Source organism: Macaca nemestrina, chromosome 10 (genome assembly GCF_043159975.1).
Source record: "Macaca nemestrina isolate mMacNem1 chromosome 10, mMacNem.hap1, whole genome shotgun sequence".
Lineage (NCBI taxonomy): Eukaryota > Metazoa > Chordata > Mammalia > Primates > Cercopithecidae > Macaca > Macaca nemestrina.
The window spans coordinates 137,084,281-137,099,317 of record NC_092134.1 but is presented as its reverse complement, the minus strand read 5'-3'; the positions used below and the strand labels follow the sequence as shown (position 1 = coordinate 137,099,317).

Genomic DNA, 15,037 nt, shown 5'->3' with positions numbered 1-15,037 from the left:
TTGAACCCAGGAGGCGGAGCTTGCAGTGAGCCGAGATCGCGCCACCACACTCCAGCCCAGGCAATAGAGCAAGACTCCGTCTCCAAAAAATACACACGTGTGTGCGTGTATGTGTGTATATATATAAAGTGTGTGTATATATACACATACATATACAAAGATCAATTGGCTCTATTTCTGGGTCTCTATTCTGTTCCACTGATCTAATGTGTGTGTGTGTATATATATACACATATATATACATACATACATATATGTGTATACACACACACGCATATATATATATACACACACACGCATATATATATATACACACACACACACAAAGATCAATGGACAAGAATATATACCAGGGAAAGGACACCCTCTTCAACAAATGGTGCTGGGAAAACTGGATTGCCATATGCAGAAGAATGAAACTGGACCCCTATATCTCACGTATGCAAAAACCAATCAACTCAAGATGTGTTCAAGACTTAAATGTAAGGCCTGAAACTATAAAAATAGAAGGAAGAAACCTTGCGAAAACTGTAATGGACGTTGGTCTAGGCAAGGAATTTCTGACTAAGACTTCAAAAACACAGGCAACAAAAACAAATAGACAAATGAGACCTCATTAAACTAAAAATCTTCTGCACAGCAAAAGAAATCATCGACAGAGTGAAGAGAAAGCTTGCAGAATGGAAGAAAATATTTGCAAACTTACTCATCCAGCAAAGGACTAGTATCCAAAATACACAAGGAATTTAAACACCTCAACAACAATGAAAAATAACAAATAATATCAGCAAGAAGTGGGCAAAAGACATGAATAGACATTTTTCAAAGGAAGACATAGAAATATCTGACAGGAATATGAAAAAAAATGGTCAACATAACTTGTCACGAGAGAAACGCAAGTTAAAACCACAACGAGGTATCATCTTACCCTAGTCACAATGGTTGTTATTAAAAAGACAGAAAATAACAGATGTTGGCAAAGATGAGGAAAAAGGGGAACTCTTACACACTGTTGGTGGGAATGTAAATGAGTACAACCTCTATGGAAAACAGTATGGAGACTTTTCACAAAACTTAAAAAAAAAAAAAAAAAAAAAAAAAAAAGGACTGCCAGGCATGGTGGCTCATGCCTGTAATCCCAGCACCTTGGGAGGCTGAGGCGGGCATATCATGAGGTCAGGAGTTTGAGACTAGCCTGGCCAACATTGTGAAACCCCATCTCTACTATAAAAAATACAAAAAACAAGAGCCAGACGTGGTGGCATGCGCCTGTAGTCCCAGCTGCTCAGGAGACTGAGGCAGGAGAATTGCTTGAGGCCGTGAAGTACAGGTTGCAGTGAGCTGAGATCGGGCCACTGCACTCCAGCATGGACAACAGAGCGAGACTCTGTCTCAGAGGGAAAAAAAAAAAAAAAAAAAAAGACTATCATTCAATCCAGCAATCCCACCACTGGATATCTACCCAAAGGAAAAGAAATCAATATATCAAAAATATACCTGCAATGGTAGATTTATTGTGTATTCACAACAGCAGAGACATGGTATCAACCTAAATGCCCATCAACAGATAATCAGATAAAGAAAATGTGGTACATATACACAGTGGAAGACTATTCGGCCATAAGAATGAAATCACATCTTTTGCAGCAACATGGGTGGGATTGCAGGTCATTATGTCAGGTGAAACAAACCACAGAAAGTCAAATATTACATGTTCTCACCGATAAGTGGTTACTAAAAAATGTGTACACACAGAGTAGAATGGTAAGATTGGAGACTCAAAAAGGTGAGAGTGTGAGGGCAGGTGATGAGAAATTACTTAATGGGTACAAAGTATATTGCACCCTAAAAGTCCTGACTTGACCACTACACAATCTGTGCATGCAACAAAATTGCACTTTTACCCCATAAATTTATACGATTTTTTGAGACAGTCTCATTTTGTCACCCAGGTTAGAGTGCAGTGCGGTGATCTCGGCTCATTGCAACCTCCATCCCCTGGGTTCAAGCAATTCTCCTGTCTCAGCCTCCCTAGTAGCTAGGATTACAAGCATGCGCTACCACCCCCAGCTAATTTTTGTATTTTTAGTAGAGACAGGGTTTTGCCATGTTGGCCAGGCTGGTCTTGAACTCCTGACCTCAAGTGATCCATCCACCCCAGCTTCCTGAAGTGCCAGATTACAGGCGTGAGTCACGATGTCTGGCCTTATATAAATTTTTAAAAAGTAAAAATTTAAAAAATATTTAAGTAGTTACATATCAAATGTTTCTCCTTTTAAGAAAAATAGACATTATAAAAGGCAGTATTTTAAAATTTCACATACCTGAAAAATGATGAAATATGTGAAGTAAACAGAATTGCCATTAGAAATCATTCAGGAATTCTGCCTCTGAGTATATATTCGAAAGAATTGGTTCAGGCCGGGCGCAGTGGCTCAAGCCTGTAATCCCAGCACTTTGGGAGGCCGAGGCGGGTGGATCACGAGGTCAGGAGATCGAGACTATCCTGGCTAACATGGTGAAACCCCGTCTCTACTAAAAATCCAAAAAACTAGCCGGGCGTGGTGGCGGGCGCCTGTAGTCTCAGCTACTTGGGAGGCTGAGGCGGGAGAATGGCGTGAACCCAGGAGGCGGAGCTTGCAGTGAGCCGAGATCACACCACTGCACTCCAGCCTGGGAGACACAGCAAGACTCCGTCTCAAAAAAAAAAAAAAAAAAAAAAAAAAAGAATTGGTCCGGCCACAATGTGTGTGTGTGTGTATATACACACACACACACACATATAATTACATATACACATATATACACATGTATACAGTGCAGCTAAAGTGATATTTAAAGGGAAATTTATAGCCCTACATGTACATATCAGACAATAAAATCGGTGCTGGAGAAAACCGAAAAATAAACTATCATTTTTTCCAATACAGTACATTCCAGTGAAAGGAACAGTTCATTGTTTCCCTACATGTTTACTTTTTTTTTTGAGACGGAGTCTCACTCTGTCACCCAGGCTAGAGTGCAGTGGCACGATCACCACTCACTGCAAGCTCCGCCTCCCGGGTTCACGCCATTCTCCTGCCTCAGCCTCCCGAGTAGCTGGGACTACAGGTGCCCACCACCACGCCTGGCTAATTTTTTTGTATTTTTAGTAGAGAAGGGGTTTCACCGTGTTAGCCAGGATGGTCTCGATCTCCTGACCTCATGATCTGCCCACCTCAGCCTCCCAAAGTGTTGGGATTACAGGTGTGAGCCACCGCGCCTGGCCTGCATGTTTACCCTCTAATCAGAAAGTGATTGGGTCATAAGGAAGAAAGATAACTTAAATATAAGTGTTTAGCTTTGGCAAGGGAACATTACTCATTGTATGTTTATGTAATTGAAATTAAAGAAGATTGAAATATTCATCTTTAGTGTTTTCACATTATCCATATTACCTTCTATTGCTCATGAATACACACATGCACACACACATGAACTGGCCTCTTTGGATCATGTGGAGGACCACTCCATAGATTTTATCCACTCCACTGTAGTGGGCTGAGGAGGATCGACTCAAACCACCCAGCTTTGACCAACCATCTGCAACGTGCAAGTTGCTACAGAGAATTCAAAGTTGAACGAAGTCAGGTTTGAGGAACTCTAAGACTGATTTAACTCGAGGTCTAGGCGCTGGAATGGAACGAAGAGATAAGGTTGGCAACAGAAATTGAGGTGGTCACCGTGAGGTCTGAATGGCAGGAAAGGCATGTTAGTGAAGGTTTATGAGCAAGGAAACAAAAAGCATGGCCACACTTTAGGGAAATGGTATCCCAGAACATCTTACCTTCTTGGGTCATGAAGTCATCTTCAGCAAAGATGTTAAAGTTGCCACACAGCCCGCAGGTCTTGTTGAAGTATCTGTCTGACAGCAGGACTTGAAAGTTGCCGCTGCCATCGATCCTGGCCACAAAGCCATAGGCCTCACCGGACAGCTTGTAGTACCCAGCCTCAGTTTCTAGATACAGCCCTTTGGAGGCATAGGGCATGGAGACGCTGGAGGGCAAAGGCTAAGTTCAGAAGTGGGCTTCTCATGCATTTTCTGGATTTCTCTCCCACCTTCTAACCCCAACCCCATGTTGTAGGGTTCAGACCGTGATGCAAAGTGGCTGAACACCTAGAGCAGCAGACCTGGCTCCCACCCAACCCTGCTACTCCCCTTTCCTTGGAACATTTGCTTCCATTCTCTGTGCCCCAGCTTCCTCATCTAAAAATGAGGGGTTTGTGCCAGGGGATCCCTAGGGTCCTTTCTAACTCAGACACTCTGGGCTTACCTTTTGTCCCCCTGTGTCACAGTACCATTGACAAACAAATGGATGTCAAAAAATTCCCCAAGATACACGGAGAGGCTCACTCTCTTGCCATTCTGGAAGTCCCCTGAAAGAAAAAGTGAATAGTAGTGACTATTACTCCCCTCAAAAAATACATTAAGAATCTTATCTACATAACCTTCTCTCAGCAGAAAACGCCCCAAAAAGTCTTTGCAAGTGAGCAACAAAAAATCTCCCCAAAAATCTCATTTTCTCACCCATTTTTCCATTCATCTAAAAATAATTGAGTAACTTCTGGATACATAACCCTCAGGTGGGCTCTTAAAAATCACAAATGAAAAATCTAAAAGCATGATCTCCTGCTTCCGGGAGTTCACAACCTGTGCATAAACAGAAGACAAACACGCGACAATTGAGTATATTGTAAGGCAGCAAACGAAAAGGCAACACCGTGAGTTACTGGTAACAGGTGCTCTAGGAGAGTGTTATTCATTATTGAGACAGGGTTGTGCTCTGTCGCCCAGACTGGGGTGCAGTGATGTGAACATGGCTCACTGTAGCTTCCACCTCCTGGACCCAAGCAATCCTCTCACCTCAGCCTCTGGGGTAACTGGGACCACAAGTATGTACCGCCACACCCATCTAATTTTCTTTTTGTAGAGACAAGATCTCTACCATCTGGCCTAGCAGTGCTATTTAAAATGGTATTAGCTGGGTACGGTGGCTCACGCCTGTAATCCCAGCACTTTGGGAGGCTGAGGCGGGCGGATCACAAGGTTAGGAGATCAAGACCATCCTGGCTAACAGTGAAACCCTGTCTCTACTAAAAAATAAAAATAAAAAATTAGCTGGGCATGGTGGCAGGTGCCTACAGTTCCAGCTCTTTGGGAGGCTGAGGCAGGAGAATGACGTGAACCTGGGAGGCGGAGCTTGCAGTGAGCCAAGATCACGCCACTGTACTCCAGCCTGGGCAACAGAACAAGACTCCGTCTCAAAAATAAAAATAAAATGGTATCTTAGGACAGCCCAAATCAGAATCCCTGGGCTGTTTCAAATGGAGATTCATGAGCTCTGCCTAAATTTACTGAATTTGATTATCCAGGAGTTTACAGATTGTGTGGGTCAAATGCCTTACACAGCACATGGAAATAAGCACACACTAAATGGTTGACAACGGAAATGTCTGAAGATCCAGACACATGATAAAATACTGAGAATGGTATAGTTGTGAGGGCTGAACAGGGTGACAAGGGTGATGGTGGCCGGCATGAAAGAAGAAACACAAGCAAGAGACATTTTTCACAGCATGACCAAACCTTAGCAAGCCTCATAGTTTGAGAACTGCTACTTGTGCTGGGTCTTTGATATTCAAAGATAATTGGTCATAAAAATCAAAAGAACCAGAAGGGAAAATATAGAGCCTGGTCTCAAGCCTTGGACACTGAGAAATTAATGGAAATAGGGAAGATGGAGCAGCCAGAGAGACAAAGAGCCCACAGGTGGGGCACGATGCCTCGGGGTCCTGAAGGAATGGGGCATAGGACTCGGGTAAAGTTGGTCTTAAAAATCAGCAAATCTCTCTTCTCTTAGAAGGGATAGGGGAATGTGGCTTCTTATCTTAGAGGCTCCCAAAGATGCAAAATCACTTAAGCAAGGTACTCGTTCCACAGGAGGCAGAGCTCAGCAGGTGCCACAGGGGAGCCTGGAGGTCCCTATGGCGGTAACTTTGAAAAATAAGGCCTGCAAGGCTCAACAAACCAAGAATTCAGCAGAAGCAGAAAAACCAAACAGGAGAGAACCAGAAGTGTATGGGAGGGAAGGAGAGCCCCAGCCCTCCTAGAGTAAATAACAGAGGAACCTGCCCACACAGGCTGCGGAGCTCGGGGCGGCCCAGGCAGCAGACCCTGGGGTAATTTGCCCATCATCACGGAGCTAGTCAGTGATGAAGAGCTGGGACTCAAGCCCGAGTGCCATTTTAAGTAAGTGAAGGGCTTGCTCTGTGCAGCCCCAGGAGAGACCAGCATCAGGAAGTCCAAGGGGCAGCTCCAGGCAGTCAGGGGGAGGTGGGGCTGGCTGTCCCAGGAGCTTCACCTACTGCAGGAACTGGGGCTCCTGAAGGGGATGATTAGGTTCTGGTAACCAGCCCCCACACACCCAGAGACAAACCAAAAACAGGAGTCTAGGGGCAGGGGTGGGGCTGCATTGTGCCCTTCAGTGAGGGCTGAACTGCATGGCATGGAGAATTCCTGGCCCTGGATGGCTGAGGGGACTTGAAGAGCAGTCAGTCCACACCTGGAGCAGGGGAGTGGCAAGGGAATTTGGGGTGTTTTTTGAGGTCTTACTCTGTCACTCAGGATGACACGTAGTGATATCACAGCTCACTTCACCCTCAAACTCCTGGGCTCAAGCAATTCTATTGCCACAACTTCCCAAATAGCTGGAACCACAGGTGTGTGCCACCATGACCAGCTAATTTTTGTACAGATGGGGGTCTCGCCACGTTGCCCAGGCTGGCCCTGAACTCCTGGGCTCAAGCAATCCTCCCACTTCAGCCTCTCAAAACACTGGGATTACAGGGATGAGCAACTGTGTCCAGTCTGGCAATGAGATTTTTCAACGTGTGACCTAGGGAAGTCTGCAATTCAGAAAAACATACTATGGCAGCAGGAAGGATCTAAGTAAGTGGCTCTTAAACTTTTGCTCAAAAAGCATAGTAAAAACACAATTTATGACTCAAGACACACACACGTACATTTCATATCATATTTACCCTTGCCGTGTGCCATGCACTCGATATTTTCTGATGTTTTCTATCCTATTCTGTCTCTTTAAATATTACAGATGGAGAAACTAAGGCCTAGGTTTACAAGAGAAAAGACTTCTCCACTGCATCACTATTGAATTCAGGGCCAGACACTTCCCTGCACATGGTGGGAGAACCAGCAGCCTCCTGGCCTCTACCCACTAGATGCCAGCAGCACCCACCCCACAGTTGTGACAACCCAAAATGTCCTCAGGGGGAAAATCACCCCAACTAAGAACCCCTGGTTTCCACTGTGGAAAGAGAACCTACACTCAGGCTCGACTGTCCAGATCCCCTTTTTGCAACACAAAGCTGCGTAACAGGGCATCAGAATGTTCTAGATTGTGCTAACCACTAACGCAGGAAGAACTCCAGATCAGTCTTGCATTTTATTTGCCTCATTCTCTCGATGCAGAACTCGGGGGATCAGATGATGTGCAGCCATTAGGAAAATGAGCCATTAGAAAAACGAGCCATTAGAAATCGCCGGTGAGCCCAGCAGAGACCCCTGTGCTCCACAGACCTCCAAGGTTAGCACTTCCTACAACTCTTAGGAGAGGCTGGCTGTCACCCCAAAGAGGCAAGACAAGCCAGCGAAGCTCTCCCAGAGGCTCCCACCAGGCCTGTGGAACGCAGTGATCAAGGCGCTGCGTGAGGAGTAAGCTCCTCGCCCACGTGTTAGAGCGAAAGGAATCCTGGGACTTTCAGAAGCAGGCCAGGAACTGGAACCACAGTCAGACCTGGGCGCTTTCTTAGGCTTTAGGGTAGAACTCACTCATCTGAATTTCCATCAAACACTCTACCTTCTACACCTGTGATTCTGGTACAGGTGACCCTCCCTCCAGACTGAGAACAGGGGTCTGGTCTGACCACGCCACGGAAACTAAGGCTCCGCAGGGGAAGTGACTCAGCAGGCTGTTGGTTGTTGATGGCTCTTTCTTGGCTGGTTTGGGAGCCAGATCCTGCAGCTGCAGCTTAGGAAGAGCAGTCCCTACAGAGAGCAGGAACCAGGACTCCCATGGTCTCCCTCTGGCCTCTGCGCTGCCTGGCAAAGAGCCGTGTCACCTTGGCCTCGAACCCTGCAGCCTGCCTCACCAGGAGACAAGATCAAGGACAGGGGCCTTGCCTTGGCACCAGGTGGCCCTTCATGTGCAGACAAACACTTTACCCAGGATATGAATAAGGTCCACAGGCACTCGGGAGGAATGTGGATGTGCGATTTACCGTCAAGGAGACAGGATGTCATTGGAGAACAATGGAACAGAAGGTGGGTATGTGCACGGAAACCGAAACTGCAGGGCCCGAGTCCTGGGCTCCCTCCCCTGACCCAGTGCCCCTGGCTGCCCTGACGCACCAGTGCCAGCCCACCCCCAATTCTTCCTCCTCTTCCACACCCCCCAAACCTGTCACCACCACCAACAGGCAAAACATCCACCCATTCGCTATGACATTAGCAGCACGGTTTTGGTAAAAATAAAACCAATTTAAAGTATGTTTGATCTGTAACCTTGTTTAGGCAAACAATCTCCCAGAAAATGGACTTCACAAGGACAAGTAGTTTATAAGAAAATGGTGACCTGGTGGGGAATCCCACCGAGGGGTTTTGAAGTAGACAGGTCTTCCATGGCCCTTCAAATTCCTCTGTGGCCACTGAAACCCGGAAAACGGTGGCCCAAGAGGCCAGACCTCTAGCGCAAACCTGTGTGGATTATGAGGGACAGACGCAACTGAAGTGACCCTGACCTCACGGAAATGCCTGGGGGCCAAGCAGCCCCCATCTCTGCATAGGGATTCCAAGTGAACACCCCATGTTAAGCTGGCTGCTTTCAGTAACTCAGCTGGGCTAAACAGTCACATTTTCAGATAACCTGTCTCCCTTGCTCACGGTATCTCCATTTTAAAGATGAGGAACTGAGGCCAAGGTGGGCGGATCACCTGAGGTCGGGAGTTCGAGACTAGCCTGACCAACATGGGAAAAAACCCCGTCTCTACTAAAAACACAAAATTAGCAGGGTGTGGTGGTGGCACGCCTGTAATCCCAGCTACTCAGGAGGTTGAGGCAGGAGAATCACTTGAACCCAGGAGGGGGAGGTTGCAGTGAGCCGAGGTCACGCCATTGCACTCCAGCCTTCCAGCCTGGACAAGAGCAAGAATCCGTTTCAAAAAAAAAAAAAGAGGAATTGGATGCTAAGAGAGCATAACTGCCCTTAGAACACTCAGTGAAGAGGGAGAGCAGAGGAGAACAGGTTTTCCGACGCCAGCTGTGGCTCCATCTGTGCTTCCATTTCCTGCTGGGGGCAGAGCCACCCAGTTCTGTGGAAAGGAAACTGACAAGGGAGCATAAGCTGATAAGCCCGGTGCTGGATGGGTGGAATGGGCAAAAGGGCTTCCTGAAGGAGGTGACAGCCCAGAGGCACCAGCACACCCTACATGTCCCCACCAGGGACCCTGACATGGGGAGGGGTCTGGAGTTGGGCTGAAATAGGGGAAGGGAGCTGGGAGCTTTTCCAACATGCTAACTTGGCTCTCTAACCCCAAAACATGAACTCTGTGCCTGGGACTAAGGTATTAGTACGTGTTGTTTACAAGCCCGCCTCGGGGCAGGGAGTCCAGAGCAGAGCTGAACGAATTGTGGAGTCCAGACAGCAATCTACCCCCCGCCCCTGCCCCCACGCCGGGCACTGCAGTGTCTCCATCAAAATCTTCCTCTGGTGTTTTTTATGAGACAGTCTCAGTCTGTGCCCAGGCTGGAGTGCAGTGGCACAATATAAGCTCACCACAATCTCCACCTTCCAGGTTCAAGTGATTCTCCTGCCTCAGCCTCCTGAGCAGCTGGGATTACAGGTGCATGTCACCACACAGACTAATTTTTGTATTTTTAGTAGAGACGGGGTTTCACCATGGTGGCCAGACTGGTCTCGATCTCCCAACCTCAGGTGATCCACCTGCCTCGGCCTCCCAAAGTGCTGGGATTACAAGCGTGAGCCATTGCACCTGGCCTCTTCTGGTCGCTTCTAACCCTCCATTCCCACCGACAACCCCAGAGCCATCACAGGTAGAGGTCTGTATCAGCTCTGCTGTGATCTATAAAATGGGAAAATCTACTTTAAACAAAATCTAGGGTCACCCAAGGTAGGGAGGGCATGAGGCTGCAGCCTCTGAATCAAGTTGGGACCCTCACGTTGGTGTTGAGGATGGACTTTGATTTGTCATGCCCTGGGGCATCTCTGGCCTTTTCACTGCCTGCCTGGTTACAACGGCCAAGGCCACACCACCTACCACCTCTTTCCCTTTCAGGACCATCCTGGCAAAAAACCAGTTTCCTCTGACCACTTCCCTACTGCACAAGGCCTTACACTAGTTCCTCACAGCCTGCAGAACGGACTCAAATTCCCCATCAGCCTTCAAGACCCTCCACTGCAGCCTCACCCGATGGCCCAGCCTCTCAGCCCACTCTCCTCCAGTCCCACGCACTCAAAGTCTGGTTACCCACTCTAAGAGCAGCAGCAGCAGCTGGGAAATTGTTAAAAATGAAATTTTCAGGCCCTCTTCCGGATCTACTAAGTCAGAACTCCAGGGGCAGGGCCCAGTGATCTGTTTGTCACAGCCCTCCGGGTGGTCCTGATGCAGCCTGGAGTTTGGCAACTGCTGCTCCAGCTACACTGACCTCCCCAGGGCTCCACGTCAGAAGCACATGCCCCTTCAGCCTCCCCACTTCTCATGCTGTCCCCGTGGCAGGCAGCACCCTCCCCTGTCCTCTCTGGTCATCCAAAGCTCCTTTCCCGTGGCTGCTCACACACACTCTGTAAACATCTTCAGGCCAGGCCTGGTGGCTTATGCCTGTAATCCCAGCACTTTGGGAGGCCGAGGCGGGTGGATCACCCGAGGTCAGGAGTTTGAGACCAGCCTAGCCAATATGGTGAAACCCCGTCTCTACTAAAAATACAAAAATTTGCCGAGCCTGGTGGCGCCTGTAATCCCAGTTACTTGGGTGGCTGAGGCAGGAGAACTACTTGAACCCAGGAAGTGGAGGTTGCAGTGAGCCAAGATCACGCCACTGCACTCCAGCCTGGGCAACAGTGCAAGACTCCGTCTCAAAAAATACATAATCTTCAGCACAACAGAGAACCCAGTGAGCTCAACACCAGGAAACAGATGAGTGAGACATGCTCCTTATCCCTGAGGAGTTCAGAGGAGTGGGAAGGATGGCAGTGCCCAGATGTCACATGTGATAGGTTTCCCAGCAGAGTCAGGGTAGCTGGCAAAGATGGCCTCAAGGAGAGACCAGGAATTGGGGGAGCTCATAGCTACAGCCAGGTGCCAGAGCCTAGCCCAGTGCTGGGCACACGGAGGACCCTGCAGCAGTCCCCACTGACTGATGGGGCAATGATCCCAGGAGCCCTACAGCCCAGATCTCAGGTAAGTGTCTGGGTGTTGCCAAAGACCCCCACCTTGACCAAACTTGAGTGGGTGCTTCTGAGCCCTCTTTTAAATTAAGCCTTGGCCTTGGGCTCTGTCCTTGGCCTGCTCAGTCCAGTTTTTTTTTGTGGTTTTTTTTTTTTTTTTTGAGATGGAGTCTCGCCCTGTTGCCCAAGCTGGAGTGCAAAGGCACGATCTCACTCACTGCAACCTCTGCCTCAATCTCCCGAGTGGCTGGGATTACAGGCATGCACCACCATGCCCGACTAATTTCTTGTATCTTTAGTAGAGACCGGGTTTAACTCAAACTTCTGACCTCGTGATCCACCCACCTCGGCCTTCCAAAGTGCTGGGATTACAGGTGCTCAGCCACCGCGCCTGGCCTCAGTCCAGTTTTAATAAGAATCCTGCTGAATCGATTTAGAAAAGATGCCGCCACCCTCAATGTGATCAGCAAGACTGCCTGACTTCAGCAAGACTCCTGTCAAGCTGGGTTAACCAGAATATCCCTTCTTCTGAGGTTTCCTCTTTGTAATTTCCTACCACTGACCCCTACCACCCTCCTCCTTGGCCCTAAATCTTCACTTTCCCTTGTTGTATTCAAAGTCGAGCCCTCTTGTCCGGGCGCGGTGGCTCATGCCTGTAATCCCAGCACTTTGGGAGGCCAAGGTGGGCAGATCACGAGGTCAGGAGATCGAGACCATCCTGGCTAACACGGTGAAAACCCGTCTCTACTAAAAAATATAAAACATTAGCCGGGCGTGGTGGGTGCCTGTAGTTCCAGCTACTCGGGAGGCTGAGGCAAGAAAATGGCATGAACCCAGGAGGTGGAGCTTGCAGTGAGCTGAGATCGTGCCACTGCACTCCAGCCTGGGCAGCAGAGCAAGACTCTGTCTCAAAAAAAAAAAAAACTTGAGCCCTCTCTCCCCCCACACTCTGCAAAAACCCACATGGCAGCAGTCCCTCTTGAAAGTCTTCCTTAGTTGCTTTAACAAGTGTCATGAATATCTTTTAACAGCATGAGCCTGTCCTTTGCCATCTCCGTTCCAAGGCTGGGGCCCCCACGTTTGCTAGGTTTTTGACATCCCTCCCTCACACACTGCACACATTGGTTTTTAGTATGTGGAGGTCAAACCATAATCGTCCATCACTGCCCCTCCCCACCTTGGCGAGGGTCCTCTCAGTCCAGAGGAACGTTCTGTCAGCCTGAAAGGCCTGGGATCAAAATTCCAGCTCTATTTTTTTTTTCCCCAAGACAGAGTCTCACTATGTCGCCCAGGCTAAAGTGAATCTTGGCTCACTGCAACCAGGTTCAAGCGATTCTCCTGCCTCAGCCTCCCAAGTAGCTGGAATTACAGGCACACACCACCACACCTGGCTAATTTTTGTATTTTTAGTAGAGATGGGGTTTCACCATGTTGGTCAGGCTGGTCTAAAACTCTTGACCTCAGGTGATCCACCCTCCTTGGCCTCCTGAAGTGCTGGGGTTACAGGCGTGTGCCACTGCGCCGGCCTCAGCTCCACCTTTTGTCTGTCAGGCCTTGGAAGGAAGATGCAACCTCCATGGGCCTTGGTTCTCCATTGGTAAAACCGGGGTGACTACAGCTACATCCCAGGCCTGTTGTGGGGATACAAGGACATGGGAGGGACAGGACCAGCCCTTCTCCAGGAATACAGGAAGTCCTCAGCATAAGCTGAGGTTCTGATCCACAGGCCACCAAGAAAACAAGTTTTCCCTTTGGCAAGGAGTTTTACATGTTCCAAAGCACCTTCCTCCAATTCACCATCCGCCTTGATGCTGTGGCGTTCCCAGGGCATCGCCTGGACCCAGAGCAATGGACACAGTGAACTACCAGAGAGGATGAACAATCTCTTCATTCATCCCACGCGGCTCCCGTGGTAAGAGACCCGGGGAAAGCCAAGAGAGGTTACATGTCACAGAAAGGCTGTTCCTCTCCTTGTTCTCAGCAGTGACCTTTTAGCTCAGACACTATTCCGAGAGCAGGAATCCCTCCCCACACCAGGGCTGAGCTCGGCCAGCACTCTGGATTCCTCCCTGCAGTGCCCAGAACTCACCAATAATAGAAAAGGAGCGTTTCTGGCAGTCCCCTGCCAGGAGATAACTGCAGTATCCCGCAAAGCTGTACATGCTTCCATCAAAGGTGTTGATGAAGTCACTTCCGAAGAGGCTGCATCGGGCCATGGATGACCTGCCGCGAGTCCCTTCTGCACAAAGGGTCCCTGGAGGGGGAGAGGCCACAGGTTGGGCTGGTGATCCCAGGCCACAACTGGGACCATCAGCTCAAACCTCTCTGGCCTCACAGAAATTAGACTGCCTCTGATAGAAATTGGGCTATGCGGAGGTATTTTCCATCCTAAATGAGACTAAAGCTGTTGCTTTCAGCTCCCATATACGACCCCAGACTCACAGCAATAACTAAGGAACAGTTTTTCAGGAAATCTATTAGTTTTAATGACATTTACTTACTGATTTAAAATGTCATGTTCATTATTAGAAATTTGGAGCATACAGAAGAAAAAAAAGCTGGCCGGGCACAGTGGCTTATGCCTATAATCCCAGCACTTTGGGAGGCCGAGGCGGGCGGATCACCTGAGGTCAGGAGTTCAAGACCAGCCTGCCCAACATAGTGAAACCCTGTCTCTACTAAAAATACAAAAACTAGCCGGGTGCGGTGGTGGGCACCTGTAATCCCAGCTACTCGTGAGGCTGAGGCAGGAAAATTACTTGAGCCCAGGAGGCAGAGGTTGCACTGAGCCAAGATCGCACCACTGCACTCCAACCTGGGCGAGAGTGAGACTGTCTCAAAAACGAGGAAAGAAAAGAACACACAAAGAAGTTAAAACCATCTGTAACCCAATATTTAGCGATTAGAATTAACATTTCAATGTTCATCTTTCCATTTTATAGCATACATACAGCTGTGGGTTTTTCATAAATTGGTGACCACCTTGTGCAAACTACCTATAACCTGTTTATTTCTCAATAGATTGTAAATCATTCATCGCGCTATTGTATGTACTTCCAATACGCGGTTTTTAGTGGCTGCATCATATTTTGCATCTCGATGTCTATAGCATAGCCCTCTATTGTTAGGTTTCTAGCATGTTTCCATATGTTATAGATTGCAGAGCATCTTTGTACATAAGTCTAGTATATCTTGAGCAGGTTAAATTTTAAACAGATCAGACGGTGTGCCTGACACTCTCTGAAGTGTCAGTTCCTCCAGCGTCACATGCTAACTCCTTCACTGACCATGGTTGTGTGTGTGTGCACCTGTGTGTCAGCACCTGTGTGGGGAAATACAGCAGTAAATCTCTAAGCGTTCTAGGTTCCTGGCAAAAGACCCACCTGAAGATGCAGAGAGTGTGACAAATGTATATTTTTTTTCCCCCAGACTCACCCGCAGGCAGCAACTGGATGCTGCTGACCGGAGAGACCTAAGTGGTAAGTACCCAAGGTCAAAAGTCCCCTCCCACCATTTAC

At 48.3% G+C, this 15,037-nt stretch overlaps 1 protein-coding gene across 2 annotated transcripts in view; it reads right to left on the bottom strand.

The window, feature by feature from the left end:
* Positions 1–15,037, bottom strand: part of LOC105484247 (von Willebrand factor) — a 186,210-nt gene that overhangs the window by 156,596 nt on the left and 14,577 nt on the right. For both annotated transcript variants that reach the window (XM_071072329.1, XM_071072330.1), the window contains exons 3-5: positions 13,609–13,773; positions 4,314–4,416; positions 3,827–4,035 (exon numbers count right to left, since the gene is read on the bottom strand). In XM_071072329.1, the coding sequence (XP_070928430.1) occupies positions 3,827–4,035; positions 4,314–4,416; positions 13,609–13,773 (477 nt within the window). The remainder of the gene's footprint in view (positions 1–3,826; positions 4,036–4,313; positions 4,417–13,608; positions 13,774–15,037) is intronic.